Genomic DNA, 20,548 nt, shown 5'->3' with positions numbered 1-20,548 from the left:
TGGATTCCATGACAGCCCTGAATATTACCATAAGAAGCATCAGAACTACAAGCGAACTTGTTACGCATATGGGTATATTTTCAGGGCATCTCGAGGGTTTATTTTTTTATTTTTGAATAACTGAATAAAAATTGAAATTTTATTGATATTCCAAATTTTTTAAATAAGGATTAATAACTCAACTCTTTATTCAAAATTTACAAAAATAAGAATGACCAATTATCATAAATCAGGATATTTTGAATAACGAATAACTTTTTATTCATCAATCAAAAAATTTAAAATGATGATGTACATATATGGATATACATACATACAAACATATATAAGAACTTAAATGTTTAAGTCCTCCAAAAATTTTATAGAATGAAGCAATATGGCTGTTCATGAAGTCCGCTGGTTATGTTCCCTTTTAACCAGGGTTGAATGCGTACTAATATCTCGTCTTTATCCGTGGACTTGCCCATATATGTATATAAACTTAAGGCGATTAGGCTATTTAGCTTTTATTGTTTATAAAGTAATAGCACAGTAAAGCAAAATTTGAACCTTTTCTGGCGACAAAGTAACCATCGTATTTTTCAGAAATTATACTTCGTACAGGCCACTTTCGCTGTACATACTGGTCCAGTTCAGAGTTTTTTATACCTTTCATGAACATGAAATGGTATATTAACTTTGGTCCGATGTTTGTAACGTTGAGAAATATGGAAGATATACTCGCCATTAAGTATACCGAATTGATCACGGCGACGAACTGAGTTGATATAGCCATGTCCGTCTGTCTGTTTGAACGCAAACTAGTCCCTCAAATTTTGAGATATCTCAATGAAATTTGACACAATGATGTATTTTTGTATTATATTAGACATTTGTCGGATCCGGTAGGATCGGACCACTATAACATATATCTCCCATACAACCGATCGTTCAGATAAGACGATTTTGGTCATTCCTGCCGCAATTTAGAAAGTATAAACGTGAAACTCGGTGATATATATTCTAATACATCATAGAAGATTTTCTGAAAAAATCACTTTGATCGGAGCTATATATAGTATATATCCCATACAACCGATCGTTGAGATAGAAAGATTTTTGGCCATTTCTCCCTTAACTTAGTATAAACATGAAACTCGGTGATATATATTTTAATATATCATAGAAGATTTTCGGAGAAAATCACTTTGATCGGAGCTATATATAGTATATATCTCATACAACCGATCGTTCAGATAGAAAGATTTTTGGCAATTTCTTCCTTAATTTCCAATATAAAAACGTTAAACTTGGTGATATATATTCTAATATGTCATAGAAGATTTCCTGTAAAAATCATTTCGATCGGAGGTATATATAATATATATCCTATACACCCGATCGTTCAGATAAGGGGGGTTTTTGCCATTTTTTATTTTATATTTATCTTAAAAATCGTTTAGGTATGTACATGTGTACACTATATATTTCTTATCTTATACATCCGATTATTTGGAGATTATGAACGGGATAAGATTATTGTTCAGCCCCATTCATGAAAGGTAGGAAGTCTTCGGCACAGCCGAAGACATTACCGTCCTTACTTGTTTTTATTTGATAAAGTTAGGGAAATTTGTATATCAACCTATCATAATAGAAAGGTCGTACCTGAAAAGTTTTGTTAACAAGGCCGTATTATAAAGAAGTCGAACGAATTTGTTTATTAAGTCGCATCTCAGGAGGCCGGTTAATAAGGTTATAATTAAAATAAAACGGTGAAGCACCAATTAAGTAAGTAATTAAAATAAAAAAAAATTTGACAGAACAGATATGAACTAAATTTTGTTTAATATCTTTCTGCAATTCATTAACGACATAAAATGCTAAACTATACTATAGAAGACACATGAATCTACATATATTCTGGTTTACCAATTTATGTCTTTTGCGGATTGTGAATAGGGATTAAATTAATTTAAATTCAGCTTTTTCGATAGAAAAATAATTTTTTTAGTTACAACAATAAACGTCTTCACTAAAATACGGCGTTATTAACAAAACTTTTCAGGTACGGACTTTTTATTAGGAAAGGTCGATATACATACATATGCATGTATGAAAATGTTCTAGGTGGAAAATCTCTTGTTTTTTCTATAGCAAAAGAGGTTACTAATTTTTTATTTTTTAAATCGATGTAAAAAATATTTATGCATAAAATTAGAAACGCTTAATTTTTGGGAAAGGTTGAGATCACTTTAAGTTCGTAATTTTTTGCGAAGTATGATATTTATTAAAAAACATAGTACGGAGAAAAACCTAATATTTGACCCTCTATCAAACAAGATTACTATTTAAGTTATCCAGGAAAAACATTTTACTGTTGAATTCAAACAAAAATCTCTTTCAAGGTACATTTTTATTTTTCATATTTCTGGTCTTTAGGTGCTATTTAGTAATAACTGTACTTTTACATAAAAACATTTAAAAAATATGAGGCAATCATGAGATACTGAATCTATTCACAATACACGTATTTTTCATGTACTTATTAGTATGTATGTAGTATATAGAATCCATATTTTTATTTTATAAGTATATATTGAGGTATTTAATAAAGCCACAATGGAACTATAAATATTTGTACGTGGTAAGCATTTTTTCTAAAGCCTTCAACGCTTTTTAGATAAAATTTATAAATGTTTATAGGAAACTTTGGATCAATACGTTTATAAATTTAAAGCTCATATTTGCAAGTACATGACTCATTCCATCTTAGCCAATTCGTTAGCGTCTTCTCTGGGAATATCTCGATCACCATAACCCCAAACTTGATCCTTATGAGCGAATTCATCGTTTAGAAAACGTGTTCCATCTCCACATTTGGCAGCACGACGCTTAATCATGTCGACAGAAACTGACTTTCCTACAAAAAGTAATTGGAATTTATTAAAAAACAAAAGTGAAATTTTGTTTTGTTATTTATTACATAGCCGACAGATTTTAAACCCAAATCATGCTAAAGCTAAATCTGCACCTAAATTGGTTTTCGTTTTAGAAATTTATTTATTTATTTATTTAAAAGAAAAACAATTATGAATAATTGTTCCACTTACAAACTAAAGCGCTGGCTGCCAGGGCCTTCGGCTTACTTTTTAAGTTAACAGGTTACTAAATATTAAGTTTTTATAGTATAAGATACTGGTTAAGCTTATATTTATAGGGATATATATACCCATATACACATACATATGTATATGGGTATGTATAAACTACAAAAGGAAGGGAAAGAAAAAAAAAAAAAAGTTAGTGTACATTTGAATTTGTATATAATATGGATATGATATGTAATCTATATGTATAATGTATGTATGTTATATGCTTAGATTACAAATTGATATGAATTTAGTGATGAGATCAATATTACAGTCAACTGTGTGGCTGAGAAGGCTGGATGGTTTACTGGTGCCAAATATTGAAGTTCTGTGTCGTTGCAAGTTCGGACAGCTGTCTAAAATGTGTGTTATGTTTAGATCGTTGCATTCGCAAAATGGGCAGTTGGGCTTGTTGGAGCCGTTCAGGAGGTAGGAGTGTGTCAAGATTGTATGCCCAACACGAAGTCGCACGAATGTTTTGATTTTATTGGTGGGGCAGTTTGTTGGGTAATATGGTTGTTTGCCACTTGGATTGTAGATTTTGTAATGGTGGCTGTAATTTCTCCATTCCTCTGATTGGGTATATTCAATTGTTTTTTTAGCTAGTAGCTTTAAATCTTTATCGGTGAAGTGGTCGGATACATGTAGGGGCTCGTTTGCTGCCTCCTTCGCTCTCTTGTCTGCATTTTCGTTACCAGGTATACCTACGTGTGCAGGCACCCACATTATTTTTATATTGTTAGTATGCTTCATCAGAATATTGCGGATTTGCATAACTATTGGTGTGTTGTTCGATCGGTTGAAAACTGCTTCTATCACGGATTTGCTGTCTGAGCAGATAACATTCCTCTTTCCATTTATGGAGGCAAAACGTACTGCTTCAAGTATGGCAGCAGCTTCGGCTGTAAATACCGAGCAGTATATCGGTAACGAGTAGACAGCAATAGTGTCACCTAGTTTATTTGTCACTGCAAATGTAGTACTGGTGTCGGATTTGGATCCGTCAGTGAAGATCAACTCCCAATCTTTGTTGTATGGGTGCACGGCTTCGGCGTATAGCTGACTATATTCACTGTTGCTTGTAAAGCGTTTGGAATGATTCTGTGAAATATTAATAAGTGATGTCGTAATTGAAGCGCAGGGCGGGGCGATCTCAGTTTCAACTAAAGCTGGCGTTGCTGCAATTTGTAATTTCACAGCCATGTTTAGACAATGCATGATGGCGGATGGCTTGCTGTAAGTGCATTGCTGGGCAGACATTACTTCTTTGAGTAAGAGCTCGTTTTTGCAACAGAATAATTTTGGTATGAGCATCATAGTACTACGAGCAACTCTCTTGGGTATTTCTGGCATGCCCGCTTCCGATAAAATTGCCTTTGTTGGAGATGTGGGGAAGGCACGAAGACTCCTTTTAACTGCCATGTTGTAAGGTGCTTCTAGAAGCCGTATGTGGCTTTTCGCACAGTGACCGTAAATTGCTAGGCCGTAATCGATTTTTGACAATAATAATGCTTTTACGACATTTAAAAGTGTGTTAGGATGAGATAGACAATGCTTAGAAGATAAAAATTTAATTATATTCAATCTGTTGCTTAAGCTTAACTTTACATATTTACAGTGTTCTTTATAGGTGAGCGTTTTATCGAAAATTAAGCCAAGTATTTTTAGTGTGTTAGAATGTGGGATTTGGATGTTAGAAAAGGAAAGGGTGGGAAATGAACATTTATGTTTTTTACAGATGTGGAACGTTGAGCATTTGTTAGTTGAAATATTGGCACCAGAAATTTCAGACCATTTTTTTATTTCGTTCAGGATTTGCAGGAAAAGGTTTTGGACTTTGTTCATATTTTTAATTTTTGTAAATATAAGGACATCGTCAGCGTAAACAAAATGTTGGACAAGAGGATGAGAATTTATTATATCGCTGATTTTGGTAAAGGCTAAAGTAAAAAGGGTCACCGATAGCGGGGATCCTTGAGGAATCCCATTATGTAAATTGGCTATTTGGGAGTTGTGTCCATTTACGCAGACTGTAAATTTTCGGTTACATAGAAAAGATTTTACTATGTTGAACATTTTGGTGCCAATTTTCCATCGTTTTAGTTCGCTAAGTACGATGTGAACCCCAATCCTATCAAATGCTTTTTCAAAGTCTAGACTTAAGACAGAAACATGATTACGTGTTGCGATCGCAGTTGAAGAGAAGTGTTCGAAAAAAAGAAGGGGATCCATAATTCCTAGTCCTTTTTGAAAGCCAAATTGGTGAGGCGAAATAAGTTTATTGGTTTTGGCGTACCACATAAGACGGACCGCAATCATCTTTTCTAGTATTTTGGACATACAAGGCAGGAGAGATATGGGTCGATAGTTGCTAATGTGGGTATTGGGTTTGGTGGGTTTGGGAACGGCGATGATTGTGGCCACCTTCCACTGTTGGGGATATATTCCGGTGTTAAAGATTTTGTTGTATAGGTTTAGGAGTCTGGTTTTTAAGGTGATGGAAATATTTTTTAAGATAGGGTAGGATATTCTATCCGCGCCGGGGGTTTTTCCTTTCAAGGTGGATATTGTAAAGTCTAGTTCGTTTAGTGTGAGGTCAGCTTCAATTAGATAGGCTGAAGGTGTGGGTGACGTGTTTATATATTTTTCGGTGATGATTGCGTTCCTTGAATTGATGAAACTTGTATGGAAATTGGAGTTATTGGAGTAAGCAGACCAAGTATCAGCAAACTTTTGGGATATGTCTTGAGGGGAATAGAGAGGGCCTTCTTCAGTATGTATGTGGGAAATAGAAGTCCGTTGGTTTGATCCTGTAAGTGTCTTTATATCTGACCAAATCTTCATAGGGTTAGAAGATGGATTTATGTTAGAAGTAATAAGCTCTAGTGACTGCCTCTTGGCAGACTTCAGTTCTTTCCTGAAAGTTGCGTTGGCCTTTTTATATTCAATGAGATTAAAGTCATTTCTGTTATGTTTGAAGTTAGACCATAAAGCCTTCTTTTTATTCCTAAGGATTGTGAGAAGATTTGACCAGTAGGGCAATTTTGCTGAAAATTTACGAGTATTGGTTTGGGGTATTGATGAGTGGGCTGCAGAGCGAATAATAGACTTTATTGCTGAGGCTTCAGCATTTATATTCGGGTGGGGAGGTTTATTATTGGACAGCGAAGTGGCGAGGGAGGAAAAGGTAGGCCAGTCTGCCTTTTCCGTTAAGAATTTAGCTCTGGGTTTGATATGATATAGTTTGGGGAGTGTGAGGGTGATGATGATTGGGAAATGGTCGCTATTGTGAAGATCATCTATTGTACAGGAGGAAAACTTGGCGGCTATTGAAGCAGAAGCTAGGACAACATCAGGATGAGTAAAGGTGCCATGGGTAGAAAAATGGGTTGGAGCACCGTCGTTAAGAACGATGAGGTCATTTGAAAGTACTAGGTCTTCAATTTGTTCCCCTCTTTTATTTGTGGTAGGGGAGCCCCACAGGGGACTCCATGCGTTAAAGTCGCCCATTAGAACCACTGGGGTGGAAAATCTTTGCAATATATGCGAAATATCGCTAGTAATGAATGGTTGGTGGGGTGGGATGTAGCAGTTTATTATAGTTATGGTGAAGCCAATGTCTACTTCGACTGCTATGCACGAGATATTGGAAACTATTGGAATATGTTTGTGATTAATTGATTTCTTTACGAATACAGCCACTCCTTGCTTACAAGAAGTGTTTTGGGCACTGTTGTGAAAGTAACTGTGGTATTTATTTGGGGCATATGCTGTTTTATTAAAGGGAATATGCGTTTCTTGCAGAGATATAATCTCAGGGAAATTTTCATTAATTAAAATATTTAAGTCTGGGTAGTTATTTATTAGTCCGTTAATATTCCATTGGAGAACTTTCATCATATTTGCTCTGTCATGTCAGAGTCTAAGGATAGGGAAGGGAAAAGGGATTGGTTTATGGAAGTGAGAAGGGAGGGGTTTGGGGAGGTGGTAAGAGAGGGAGTAGTGAGGTGTGAGAGAAAGGAGGAAATCATTGCATGCGCTGCCGAGTCATCGACTGATGCCATTGTTGCTGTACTTGTTACATTTGGTGTTGTGTTATTTTTTTGTTTGTTTCATTTTCTTTTGTGTCGTCATTTGTTTTTTGAACGTTGTTGTTTTTTTGAATAGTTTGTTCGTTGGGAGAATGTTGATCAATTTTATTGTTTTCTTGAGTATTGCTTGAATTGTTTTTTGTTATATTAGCGAATGTAGTGGAAGCTACATTGAAAGTGGGGGGAATTTGTGACCTGTGAATTCTGATTGCTTCGCTCATAGAGCATTTGTTGTCTGTTTTTATGGTTATTATTTGTTTCATTTGTACAAATTTTGGGCATGATTTGCTAGAAGCTGGGTGATCACCAGAGCAGTTGGCGCATTGAGAGCGGGTACAAGCTGTCGGATTGTGGGGAGGGAGGGCGCAATTATCGCAAGTAGGAGTTTTTTTGCATCGCTTGATTGTGTGACCAAGAAGCTGGCAATTTTTGCATCTCATTGGATTTGCGTAGTATGGCCTTACCTTGGTAGTATACCAAGAGACTTCAATCTTCTCAGGTAAATGGTACATATCGAAAGTGAGTAGCACTACGCCACTGGGAACTTGTTTGTTATTGACGTTCTTAGTAAATTTATAAATTGACACTACACCCTGTTCTCTCAAATTATCAACAATTTCATTGTCTGGTACTTCGTTAAGGCATGGGGCGAAAATTGTGCCTTTTGAATTGTTAAGGTTATTATGTAATTCGATCTTAACTTCACAAATTCCAAATAGCTTTTTTGTTGTTAAGAACTTTTGGGCGATTTGTTCGTCTTTTACAAATAAAAGAAGATTACCATCTCTGAGTTCAGAAATATTGAGGATTTCAGAACTTACGCCTTTTAGGGCTTTATGCACGGCGAAGCATGAATATTTATTTAATGGCTTATCTGAATTCACTGCACTTACCACCAAATACTTCGGGTTTTGTTGTTTTTTCTTGGGTTGTAAGGGTGGATAAGAATCAATGTCATTTAGACATAGAGGTTGGGGGTTTTGTATTTTTTTCCGCTTAGATTTGGGGCTTGAGGATAACAGAGCGAACCTGTTATCCCCAAGAGGGGGTCCCAGCTGGGACATTGCTTTCAAAGTTTAAAGTTTTAATTTGTATGCACTTGCTTGCACCTGCTTAATTGAAGGAAGTTCTTTCGCACGTTTTTTAGTTAACCTATAAACGAAGAAGGTGTAAAGGAGAGTACACGAAAATTCACTGAGCGCACTTTAGACACAACCGTTCACGATGAATATCAGTCGATGACTGTGCGTTTTAGAAATATTCGAACTAATTTCCTAAGAAGGAATCATGGCGGAACGAAACATTCCAATTTCCTTCTAGAATAAAAATAAATAAATTTAAGGCGCGATAACCTCCAAAGAGATTTTAGATAGAATACCCAATTGAAATAAATTGTATGCATACAAAAGGCATAGCATACATACATGCATGAAAAAGTATATAAAAGTCTAATTTTTGAAATGAAAAAATATACATACAAAGTATGCGTGCAGTGTTAGTGAAAAAGTATGAAAAATTCATAAGTACTCCGGTGGAAAAAGTTTTATGCATGCATGAATTGTGGATAATATATCAATTTCATTTATTTGGGAATTATTAGTACAATAAGACCAACTTCCGGTCTTTTATAGTACAAAATATTATTACACGAACATTTTATAAACATTTAAGTAAACAGGAACAATAGAATTTAATTCTAAATATTAAAAGCCTTCAAATCATCAATGAAATCGTATACTTATGAAAATGCACTTTTCTGAATTTTATTTCACGTACCTACATCATTTATAACTCTTTGATTTTTCTTTTTTGTCTTGAAAAAATATATTACTATAACATTGGGTAGCTTCCCAGTTGCGAACGAATGCATGAAACAACGGTATTTGAGGCATGAATTGCAGCTATGGATGCATACCAGTACAAATGCACGTTTATTTCTTTTTAACACGTGTAGTTTCTCAGGGAGCATGCATACTCTAGCACTCCCTTTGTACTACTTATGTATGCATGTGGTTGTATTAATGCCGATTGCATACAAAAGCACTACAAAAACATGTATGCATCCATATGTATTGTTCATACGTGCGAAAACACTATCCCTGCATAGATCCATAGGAATGTATACTGCATATATAATAACAATAACAATAATATTGATATGATGAGAGATGACGCAACTTGAAGCTATAAACTTGGATTATATGGATCATTAATACACGCACAATTATCAACTGTTTCGTCGAACCCCACCATCCTGAAAATTGCCTTCACAACAGTTCAGTACCGGCAAAGCATGCTTGACCAATTTGTCGACGGTCGTCATTAATTCTCGATATATCTAATGGTGATTTCTTTTCTACACGAAAATGTCGCCACTTTCAGGGCAAACATTTTTAATGTTCTCACTTCGCCCTCTGAAACTGTAGCCACTTAAAATGTTCAGTGCCACCCTGCATGACTTGAAAAGAACAAAAATTGTAACCATTTTACAAAAAAATGCAGTTCGTGTGATTGTTCGCTGTCAACTGTGATCGCAAATTGCTTTTGAGTGAAGGATGATGCGACACATACGTACATACCTACGTATATAGCATTCGCTTCAGCTTCGTGTGATTCATCAGCTAAGTGACGGGCTGTTTTCTGCGCCGTCAATGGCAGCGAGGGCAAGTAATGTTGCATTTTTGGCCATTTTTAGGGGTAGGTTGTTGAGAAAAGATAATGATGCCCTCTATTGAGGCTAAGCTGATTTTACAACATAACAGAACTTTTTGAAGGGTTGCGTGAAGGCGAACTTTTCGTGTAGAAAAGAAAACACCATAAGTTTATTGCTCCAAGTTGCCCAATTGTTTTAAGTAGATACATAAATTTCGTAAATACGAATAAATTTTTCAAGACAATTAAACAAATTGGAGTGGCACTTGGCAATACTCGCTCTCATAATTTCACGGATATTAGCATCACTAAGCTATACCATCACTAAGGCGATGCTAAGGCCATGCTAAGCGGTGTTTACGTCAATAATCAAATCATGTATACACATATATAAGGCAGCCGAGAGATGCCACACACAGATGCATTTACTTATACGCCTATGTGTGTGCGAGAGACTGTAAACTACAAACTCACATACATCTGAGAGAGGCTGAAAAGTAGAAAATTGTAAACAAGTAGAAACTATATGAGAACTATAAACACTCGAAATAGTTCTGGAAATAGAAGAGCCTAGATGTATGCAGCGTAAACTATAAAAGCGGCACAATCGAGTAAAAAGTAATTCAGTTTGAGTTGAGCTATCAATCAGTTTGATTAAGCACGCGATCTGGCGGCCAATAGTAGAGTTTCATTTGAGTTATCAATCAGTTTGGTTATTAAGCCAGCGAGTAGCAAAGTATAAGTGTTGTTGTGAAGTACTTTAATAAAGGCCATTTTTCCATCATTCAATATTGGAGTTATTTATTCAACAGTTTAGCGATACGAACCTAGCAGAAAGGCAAATAAGAGGATTTGCAAGTAAATTCGTTACAGTATTATAAAATACTCCATTAATTCCTTTCTGAAATATGAAGTATCGTGCAAAAAAATAATGCCTGCCGTCGGTATTTAATTTAGCGGGAGAGCTTATTTCATTTTCTTGAAAGGAAATGGCCAAGTTTTACACAAGTATCACATTGTCCACAACTAAGGAATATGTAAACATACTGCTGGCGTCAATGAGATGATTACCGATCTGGATCAATATCATGAAGTTGCGGATGAGTATCTGGGCTTATTGTCTTATCAGAACTTTATTTTAAACAGCTCATGTTAGACAAATATGAAATACTCCCAGCCGTATGATCAAATCCGACAGATATTGCTATTCTTATTTCTTTTCCCCTCTGCGTTTTCTAGTTTACCTTAATTGGCTCATTCAATTTCACTATCCCTTTCTTTTTTTCGATTAGCTTCCCACTTTTCCTATTACTCTTCCCGCTCTTGCTCTTATACAAGCCAAACTGTCACTGTTACTCTTAATCTTATTCTTAATTTTTCTGTTAAACTCTATTTACTACTTTGTTTCAAATCATTGCCCTTATTTTTACTTTTACGCTCATTCTCCATCTTCATCTAGTTCTCTGACTTTTTTGACTCTACTTTTTCTTCCTATTTAATCTGTTTTATCTTTTCGTTGATGCCCCTGTTCGCAATGTGGATATACATATATAGAGTTTGGCTTTTCTCGCACATTACATGACTAGGGTAGTAAAAAAGGAGCAAAATAGTACCGAATTGTTCCCTCCCTACTACATTAAAATTAACAAAATTCAGAAAAGTGTACCTACAAACATGCGGTCATTGATACAACATGCATATTTCACGCGTGCACAAAGCTCTGGGGTATCAATGAATTGTTCATACCTTTTCACTAATACAGCACGATACTTTTTGTATGAATAAATATGTTTTCAATATAAAAATATATGAATCTTACATTCTCATACATTTAGCATACATACATCCTGTATGCATACAATTTATTTCAACTGGATTTTTCATGTTTGCAAAGTTCATTAACTGAATTAAGAAAACTATTTTATTTTCTTTGTTTTGCGAAATTATTATTTCTATGTGTAAACAAATAAAAACTCACTTCCACTGGCCCATCCCATTTTCGCACAAAAATCGATAAATGCAGTCGTGACGTTCAGTTTGTAGTTGCCGAATTCGCCAGTCTTGTAATCCCATGGGAATACGTGATGATAATTATGCCAACCCTCACCCAGTGCCACGAAAGCCACAAACTGACTCTCTACCGGACTGATCTTTCTAAAAAATTAAAATTTCTTTATTCATAGAAGAGACTAATTTGACTACAAAATTTCGACTTACTTATCATAGGGCTTTTTACCCCACATATGTGCCACGCTGTTCACTAAGAAGGCGGCATTTAATGTGCAAGTGAAACGCATATTGAAGTTAATCCAAAACGATAACCATAGATTCTCATTCCAAAAATACCATGGAATTAGCACAGGAAACGCAAGGGAACACAGAGCAAAAAGTGGAATATAATATTTGCGCTGAAACATCACCACCTTATCCTTTTCTAAATCGGACATATCGATCACTTTACGTTTTTCCACTACTTTGGGATGAGGCGTTAGAAAAAGCCAGCCTACGTGTGCGAAAAAAAATCCACGTTGAGCATTGTGGGGATCTGCTTCCGTTTCAGAGAATTTATGATGTATCCTATGATCCAGCGCCCAAGTGTAAGCATCTCGCTATTAATAATGAGAGAAAAAAAGAATTTATTAAATAAACTTGTTCGTTTGTTTGTGATTTATACCTGTCCAGCGATTGTGAATAAGAATACTAATAATATTTTTAATGGAGTAGATGCAGTATAGGATTTATGTGACCAAAGACGATGGGCTCCAGCGGTGATGCCGATGCTTGAGCACCAAACGTTGACGGCAACTGCAATCAGAGTACATAATTTTGTTAAAATTCTAAATTAAAAAAATTTGCAAAAGTTAAGAAAAAGACAAGTAAGGAAGGCTAAGTGCGGGTGTAACCGAATATTATATACTCAGCTGAGAGCTTTGGAGACAAAATAAGGGAAAATGACTATGTAGCAAAATGAACCTAGGGTAACCCTGGAATGTGTTTGTATGACATGGGTATCAAATGGAAGGTGTTAATGAGTATTTTAAAAGGGAGTGGGCCTTAGTTCTATAGGTGGACGCCTTTTGGAGATATCGCCATAAAGGTGGACCAGGGGTGACTCTAGAATGTGTTAGACGCCTTTTCGAAATACCGCCATAGAGGTGGACCAGGGGTGACTCAGGTACGATATGGAAATCAAATGAAAGGTGTTAATGATTATTTAAAAGGGAGTGGGCCTTAGTTCAATAGGTGGACGCCTTTTGGAGATATCGCCACAAAGGTGGACCAGGGGTGACTCTAGAATGCGTTTGTACCATATGGAAATCAAATGAAAGGTGTTAATGAGTATTTTAAAAGGGAGTGGGCCTTAGTTCTATAGGTGGACGCCTTTTCGAGATATCGCCATAAAGGTGGACCAGGGGTGACTCTAGAACGTGTTTGTACGATATGGGAATCAAATGAAAGGTGTTAATGAGTATTTAAAAGGGAGTGGGCCTTAGTTCTATAGGTGGACGCCATTTCGAGATATCGCCATAAAGGTGGACCAGGGGTGACTCTAGAACGTGTTTGTACGATATGGAAATCAAATGAAAGGTGTTAATGAGTATTTAAAAGGGAGTGGGCCTTAGTTCTATAGGTGGACGCCTTTTGGAGATATCGCCATAAAGGTGTACCAGGGGTGACTCTAGAATCTGTTTGTACGATATGGAAATCAAATGAAAGGTGTTAATGAGTATTTTAAAGGGAAGTGGGCTTTAGTTCTATAGGTGGACGCACTTTCGAGATATCGCCATAAAGGTGGACCAGGGGTGACTCTAGAACGTGTTTGTACGATATGGAAATCAAATGAAAGGTGTTAATGAGTATTTTAAAAGGGAGTGGGCCTTAGTTTTATAGGTGGACGCCTTTTCGAGATATCGCCATAAAGGTGTACCAGGGGTGACTCTAGAATCTGTTTGTACGATATGGAAATCAAATTAAAGGTGTTAATGAGTATTTTAAAAGGGAGTGGGCCTTAGTTCTATAGGTGGACGCCATTTCGGGATATCGCCATAAAGGTGTTAATGAGTATTTTAAAAGGGAGTGGGCCTTAGTTCTATAGGTGGACGCCATTTCGGGACATCGCCATAAAGGTGTTAATGAGTATTTTAAAAGGGAGTGGGCCTTAGTTCTATAGGTGGACGCCATTTCGGGATATCGCCATAAAGGTGTTAATGAGTATTTTAAAAGGGAGTGGGCCTTAGTTTTATAGGTGGACGCCTTTTCGAAATATCGCCATAAAGGTGTACCAGGGGTGACTCTAGAATCTGTTTGTACGATATGGAAATCAAATGAAAGGTGTTAATGAGTATTTAAAAGGGAGTGGGCCTTAGTTCTATAGGTGGACGCCATTTCGGGATATCGCCATAAAGGTGTTAATGAGTATTTTAAAAGGGAGTGGGCCTTAGTTCTATAGGTGGACGCCTTTTGGAGATATCGCCATAAAGGTGGACCAGGGGTGACTCTAGAATGTGTTAGACGCCTTTTCGAAATATCGCGATAGAGGTAGACCAGGGGTGACTCAGGTACGATATGGAAATAAAATGAAAGGTGTTAATGATTATGTAAAAGGGAGTGGGCCTTAGTTCTATAGGTGAACGCCTTTTGGAGATATCGCCATAAAGGTGGACCAGGGGTGACTCTAGAATGTGTTTGTACGATATGGAAATCAAATAAAAGGTGTTAATGAGTATTTAAAAGGGATTGGGCCTTAGTTCTATAGGTGGACGCCTTTTGGAGATATCGCCATAAAGGTGTACCAGGGATGACTCTAGAATCTGTTTGTACGATATGGAAATCAAATGAAAGTTGTTAATGAGTATTTTAAAAGGAAGTGGGCCTTAGTTCTATAGGTGGATGCATTTTCGAGATATCGCCATAAAGGTGGACCAGGGGTGACTCTAGAACGTGTTTGTACGATATGGGAATCAAATGAAAGGTGTTAATGATTATTTAAAAGGGAGTGGGCCTTAATTCTATAGGTGGACGCCTTTTGGAGATATCGCCATAAAGGTAGACCAGGGTGACTCTAGAATGTGTTGGTACGATACGGAAATGAAATGAAAGGTGTTAATGATTATTTAAAAGGGAGTGGGCCTTAGTTCTATAGGTGGACGCCTTTTCGAGACATCGCCATAAAGGTGGACCAGGGGTGACTCTAGAACGTGTTTGTAAGATATGGGAATCAAATGAAAGGTGTTAATGATTATTTAAAAGGGAGTGGGCCTTAGTTCTATAGTTGGACGCCTTTTGGAGATAACGCCATAAAGGTGGACCAGTGGTGACTCAGAATGTGTTTGTACGATATGGGAATCAAATTGAAGGTATTAATGAGAGTTTTAAAAGGGAGTGGCCCTCGTTTTCGAGATATCGACCAAAATGTGGACCAGGGTGACCCAGAACATCATCTTTCGGGTACCGCTAATTTATTTATATATGTAGTACCACGAACGGTATTCCTGCCAAGATTCCAAGAGCTTTTGATTTCGCCCTGCAGGACTTTTTCATTTTCTTCTACTTAACATGGTAGTGTCACACCCATTTTACAAAGTTTTTTCTAAAGTTATATTTTGCGTCAATAAACCAATGCAATTACCATGTTTCTTTAATAATGTAACTTTCTATATCGAAAAAGTGGGCGTGGTCATAGTCAGATTTCGGCCATTTTTTATACCAATTCAAAGTGAGTTCGGATAAGTACGTGAACTGAGTTTAATAAAGATATATCGATTTTTGCTCAGATTTTTGCTGGACAGACGGTCGACTGTGTGTAAAAACTGGGCGTGGCTGCAACCGATTTCGCCCATTTTCACAGAAAACAGTTATCGTCATATAATCTATGCCCCTACCAAATTTCACAAGGATTGGTAAATTTTTGTTCGATTTATGGCATGAAAAGTATTCTAGATATCCGTCTTTGGTAATGAATTATCCTGTTTTTTCGGTTTTTCGAAATTTTCGATATCGAACAAGTGGGCGTGGTTATAGTCCGATATCGTTCATTTTAAATAGATCTGAGATGAGTGCCCAGGAACCTATATACCAAATTTCATCAAGATACCTCAAAATTTACTCAAGTTATCGTGTTAACGGACAGACGGACGGACATGGCTCAATCAAATTTTTTTTCAATACTGTTAATTTTGATATATGGAAGTCTATATCTATCTCGATTCCTTTATGCCTGTACAACGAACCGTTATCCAATCAAAGTTAATATACTCTGTGTGCAAAGCACGCTGAGTATAATAACAATATAGAATAAGAAGAAAATTATATACTCATACCCTGTAGAAATAAAGTTATTATGAATATACCCTGCAAAAAATTTGAACCTTATAGGTATAAGGCTTAAGGCTTATGGTAACAGACCTCCTTTTACTGTACTTATGTCATCAGGCATAAGGATTATATAAAAGTTAATTTATGTATAAGGCTTATAACAAAATAAAATAAGGCTGACATAAAGATTTATTATAAGCCATTAGGAAAAATATATAACTTATTTTAAAGCTTATGGACTAAATCAAATAAGGCTTATATTATGCCTTATTATAAGGTACTGCTTGCTGTATTAGGGCGTTTTATATAAGGCTTATAGCCCACTAAATATCAGTCTTACATAAGGCGTATCGAGCATCAGCTGCTATGGCCTTTAAGTTTTGTCAACATTTATTTTTTAGTTTAATTTAGGGATAAGGCTTATTTGTAGCGTAAATAAGCCTAAAACAAGGCGTTACTATAGGGCGTATGATGTACTCCTTTTTCCTTATTCTGAGGTTTATCTGTCAGGAGTGAAGCCAGTATTGCTTACCACTGCGTATGTCAATTTTTGCTGGGAGTATGCAATAGTCCTATGCAGAACAGCCTCTTTCTGTCATTCTGAGAGCCACTTTAGCTTCTGGCTATCGAGTACCTTCCTCACACTGGAATGGATTGTTCTGAAATGGATTTTATAGGTCCACCGGTACTGCATTAACAATGCAGGTAGTACCTGAGCACAACCTTAAAATCGCATTATAGAGTACACCCTATGGTTTTGAGGGCTCGATATTTTCGTTACATTCATATATGTATATACGTACGAATGTAGGTGCCCTTCCTTATTAGCATCAGCAGTTTTGGGTTGGTTATTGTGCATTCTTTTACTTCCAGTATAACTTTTCGGCAGAAATGTCATATTGAAAGTTTAATACAAAACTTTACAGCTAAAACTTGCTAAAGGCAAATGAAAAGTGAAGGTATTGAATTTACAAAAGTGTCCGATTTCGCAGCAGAGATATCCGACAGGCATGAAAAAACATTTGCAAATATTTTTGCTCAATAGTGAGTTGTTGCCAAGTTATCAAAACAATTCAATTTGCCCGATGTTAAGTCTACTCATTTCAAATAATTCGATCACTTTATTTACAACTCTTGTCAATGTGTATCAAAATACTTAATTGTGCTTTCGTACCCGGCAGTCAAGCTAATTAGGTTTAAACCAGTCCACAACTAGTAGGAATACCAAGCCCAAATACTCAGCCAGCTGTGTTTTACTAAACCACTAAATGGTATTTTAGTTTGAGGGGTAGCCTACGCGATGGTCGTTTTCAATCAGGAGTATACCAGTCTTATGCTGATTTTAAAATTGCAAAATCTATTAGTGCAAACTTGATGTGCGTCCAGATGCTTTCAGTTATAGTATTTGAATATACGGATCATAGAAAAAAGCACACATTGAATCCTCATGAGCGCCGCAGTCCATTATTACTTTATCTCGAGACGAACGTGATCGGATCTTGAAAAGTATAGATATGTACACTACGTTGAAGACTTGACATCACTTACCAGTAACAAGGGCTAAATAGCCAAAATAAAATTGTAGTAAAATGCGATTAAAGTTCATTCACAAGGACTGTGTATTTCCAAGGCTAGCTAGTTTAGAAACAAGTTTTTTCAGTTAAAAATAACTTTAAGAACTAGAAGTCTTCCTATTGCAAGTAGAGCTGGGTATAACCTCTAGAATTCAAACTATTGACTGCATTTTCGAAATAACCTGACGTTTTACTCAGGGATATATGTATGTATATGAACAACCGTATTAACAATGTACATATGTGCATATGTATGTCTTTACAATTGACTGTCGTCAATAAATTATATCGGTGAAAGTTCGTGTTTTTTAAAGATTTTTTTTATTATTTCCCCATTTAATAATAATTCGTTTAATAACTTTAAAAAATAATTATTAATTTTAATAACTACTTCTTGATTACAACATATTCGTTAGCTTAATATGTTGTAATCAAGAAGTAGTTATTAAAATTAATAATTATTTTTTAAAGTTATTAAACGAAAATTGAAAGCCGAACCAAAGTATTTATGCATAGATTTTTATTTGTGATCTTGATTTTGAATTTTAATGAAAATAATGCAGGCGAAAATCTTTTCAGTTATAATTAATAATTTTTGTTGTTATATCGGCCTACTGATTTTAAGATCGCGGGTTCGAATCGGCGGCATTGCCATCGAACAAGTCCAATTTTCACATCCATTCTGCAACAGATGTCGCAGTGTTGTGAATATCAATTGGCACGAACCAGAATAGAAGTAGGATTAATGAAGACAAACAAAAAACCGCTGTGATGGCTGAATGGTTATAGCAGCCGCGCCTAAACGTTGCCGATGAAGGAATTTAGCAGTTCCCGAAATGGATCTATACAACGAGCTTTGGCAGTTGTCTAAATTTTTTCTTTCTTCTATTCTAATTTAAAAATTTTTTCAATTAAGAAAAAATTTATCATAACAATAATAATGATAAAAAATTATTGTTAGGCCTTGAGCTCGATTCGAACCCGCGAGTTATAATTAATTTAATTATACTCATCCTTATTAAAACAAGGGCGGGCCAGAGAGGCATTTTGAGAGGGAGACGAATTAAGTGTGGGTAGAAATTTTATTTATTTTGAAACATATAAAAACAGCAATTCCACATATAGATAAATGTACTAAAAAAGATCCATGAAGCCACATCGCGAGAGCACTTCGAGCCGCGAAAAAAATTGGAGCACTTCCAAAGGTACGAAATTGAGAAAAAGGAAGATCTGAACTCACCGTGTTGTTGCTGTAAATTGAAGAAGAGATCGAGGCGTATTTTTAAAGAGAAAGGAGTAGGCACATAACGACGTGGATAGAAGAGCTTGAGCTACTAGCCAACATTATAACTCCAAATTTTACCAAAAAGTCGACTAAATATGAAATGTTTCAAGGGTAGGGTGAATTCCCATAGAAAACAGTGACCTGGTAACCTATATCTAAAGAGAGCTCTGATTATTGAGGTTACACTGTATGCCCCTTAATCTGCGATATGCAGATATAGTAGAAAACTGCGTTAACTCTTGCGAAATCATCCTTCCAACTGGTTGGACTTTTCAACTGCGGCTTCAGACCTGGTAAATCTACCTCGAAGCAGATTTTTGCTAAGGTAAAAATTGGAAAAAGAAATACGGCTGTACAAAGTGACGTTGAGTAACACCATCAGCTAAGTCAGAATTGAGATATCCCTCTAAGCCCTTTAACCTTATGTCCAGATTTGCACAACAAAATCAACAACAACAAAAAAGTATCGTAAAATTTTTTTTCGATAATATCAAAATCGAAATCCATTTTTTGAATCACAATAGCTCTGAAACGGTGAATACTTGGAATGACATATGTTAACTAGTGACCATATGTTTTATAACAATTTTAAAAATACTGGGTAGTATGACAGATTCATATTTATCATTCGACTGAATTTGGTTTTTCATCAGTGATCGGATAACACGAAACGGGCCTACCCTGCAAAAATCGTTGGATCATGTGGTCCACTGGAGTACTTACCATTATACTCCACTAAAAAATCACAATTTGTGGCAGGAATTCTCATACAAGTCTTTAAGTTTCTTAAAACTAAATAATTAAAACTAAATAGGAAAGGCAGCTTTTAAAGTTCTAACCTCAGATAATACAGGATGCACAAACATCAACTTTATGCTCTCCACATAGGTGTTTATGGCACTTTGCGCATAACACCTTCGTCGTTCTTCGTGTGGAAGAAGGATACATGGCACAAATCTTCCGTTTTTTAGTTTCTGTTGCCGGTATCATATTTTCAGATCCATTTGTAGCATGATCAGGACGTAAAATTAGTATGTCATTTCTTATCGTAGTGGTAATAGTTGTCATATTAAGTCTGTCATCTAAATGACTATTTATAAGGCTAGTGAAAAGCTTTTTCATAAAATCTACTCGTTTTAAAGGCTTCTGTCCGACTTTAAATATATTGTATGTGTAAATAACATACGAATTTATAAAAGAAATGTTCAACATACCAAAAATTGGCACAATGACCACCTGTTCGTTTTTCTTGAACAACTCATTGCGCTGCACATCGGATCCAGAGTGTCCACTCCCCCTTTGGTTTCGTTGCAAAACCCTTTGGTTGGCTTATTTGAAACGGGATTAATAATACCTTTTTCATTGCAAGATAACAGAAGATAGACTATTTTGCTAGGTTTTGGTTTATAGGATAACAGAGTTAAATTTTTGTCGTAGAAACACATCGACGTTTCACATTTACGTCCCTTTTTTTTAATTCCGAAGGTATTTCCGCTTTGT

General features: G+C 35.9%; 1 protein-coding gene across 8 annotated transcripts in view; it reads right to left on the bottom strand.

Annotated features, from left to right (window-relative positions):
- Positions 1-2,376: 2,376 nt before the first annotated feature.
- LOC137238533 (acyl-CoA Delta-9 desaturase) overlaps positions 2,377-20,548 on the bottom strand; it is a 149,965-nt gene continuing 131,793 nt past the window's right edge. For all 8 annotated transcript variants that reach the window (XM_067763648.1, XM_067763647.1, XM_067763644.1 and 5 more), the window contains 4 exons: positions 12,549-12,679; positions 12,092-12,483; positions 11,853-12,028; positions 2,377-2,902 (listed from right to left, as the gene is read on the bottom strand). In XM_067763648.1, coding sequence (XP_067619749.1) covers positions 2,742-2,902; positions 11,853-12,028; positions 12,092-12,483; positions 12,549-12,679 — 860 coding nt within the window. In that variant the 3' untranslated portion in view covers positions 2,377-2,741. The remainder of the gene's footprint in view (positions 2,903-11,852; positions 12,029-12,091; positions 12,484-12,548; positions 12,680-20,548) is intronic.

Source organism: Eurosta solidaginis, chromosome 1, assembly GCF_040869045.1.
Source record: "Eurosta solidaginis isolate ZX-2024a chromosome 1, ASM4086904v1, whole genome shotgun sequence".
Classification (NCBI taxonomy): domain Eukaryota; kingdom Metazoa; phylum Arthropoda; class Insecta; order Diptera; family Tephritidae; genus Eurosta; species Eurosta solidaginis.
The sequence above is the reverse complement of the archived record's forward strand: the minus strand, read 5'-3'. Positions and strand labels throughout refer to the sequence as shown.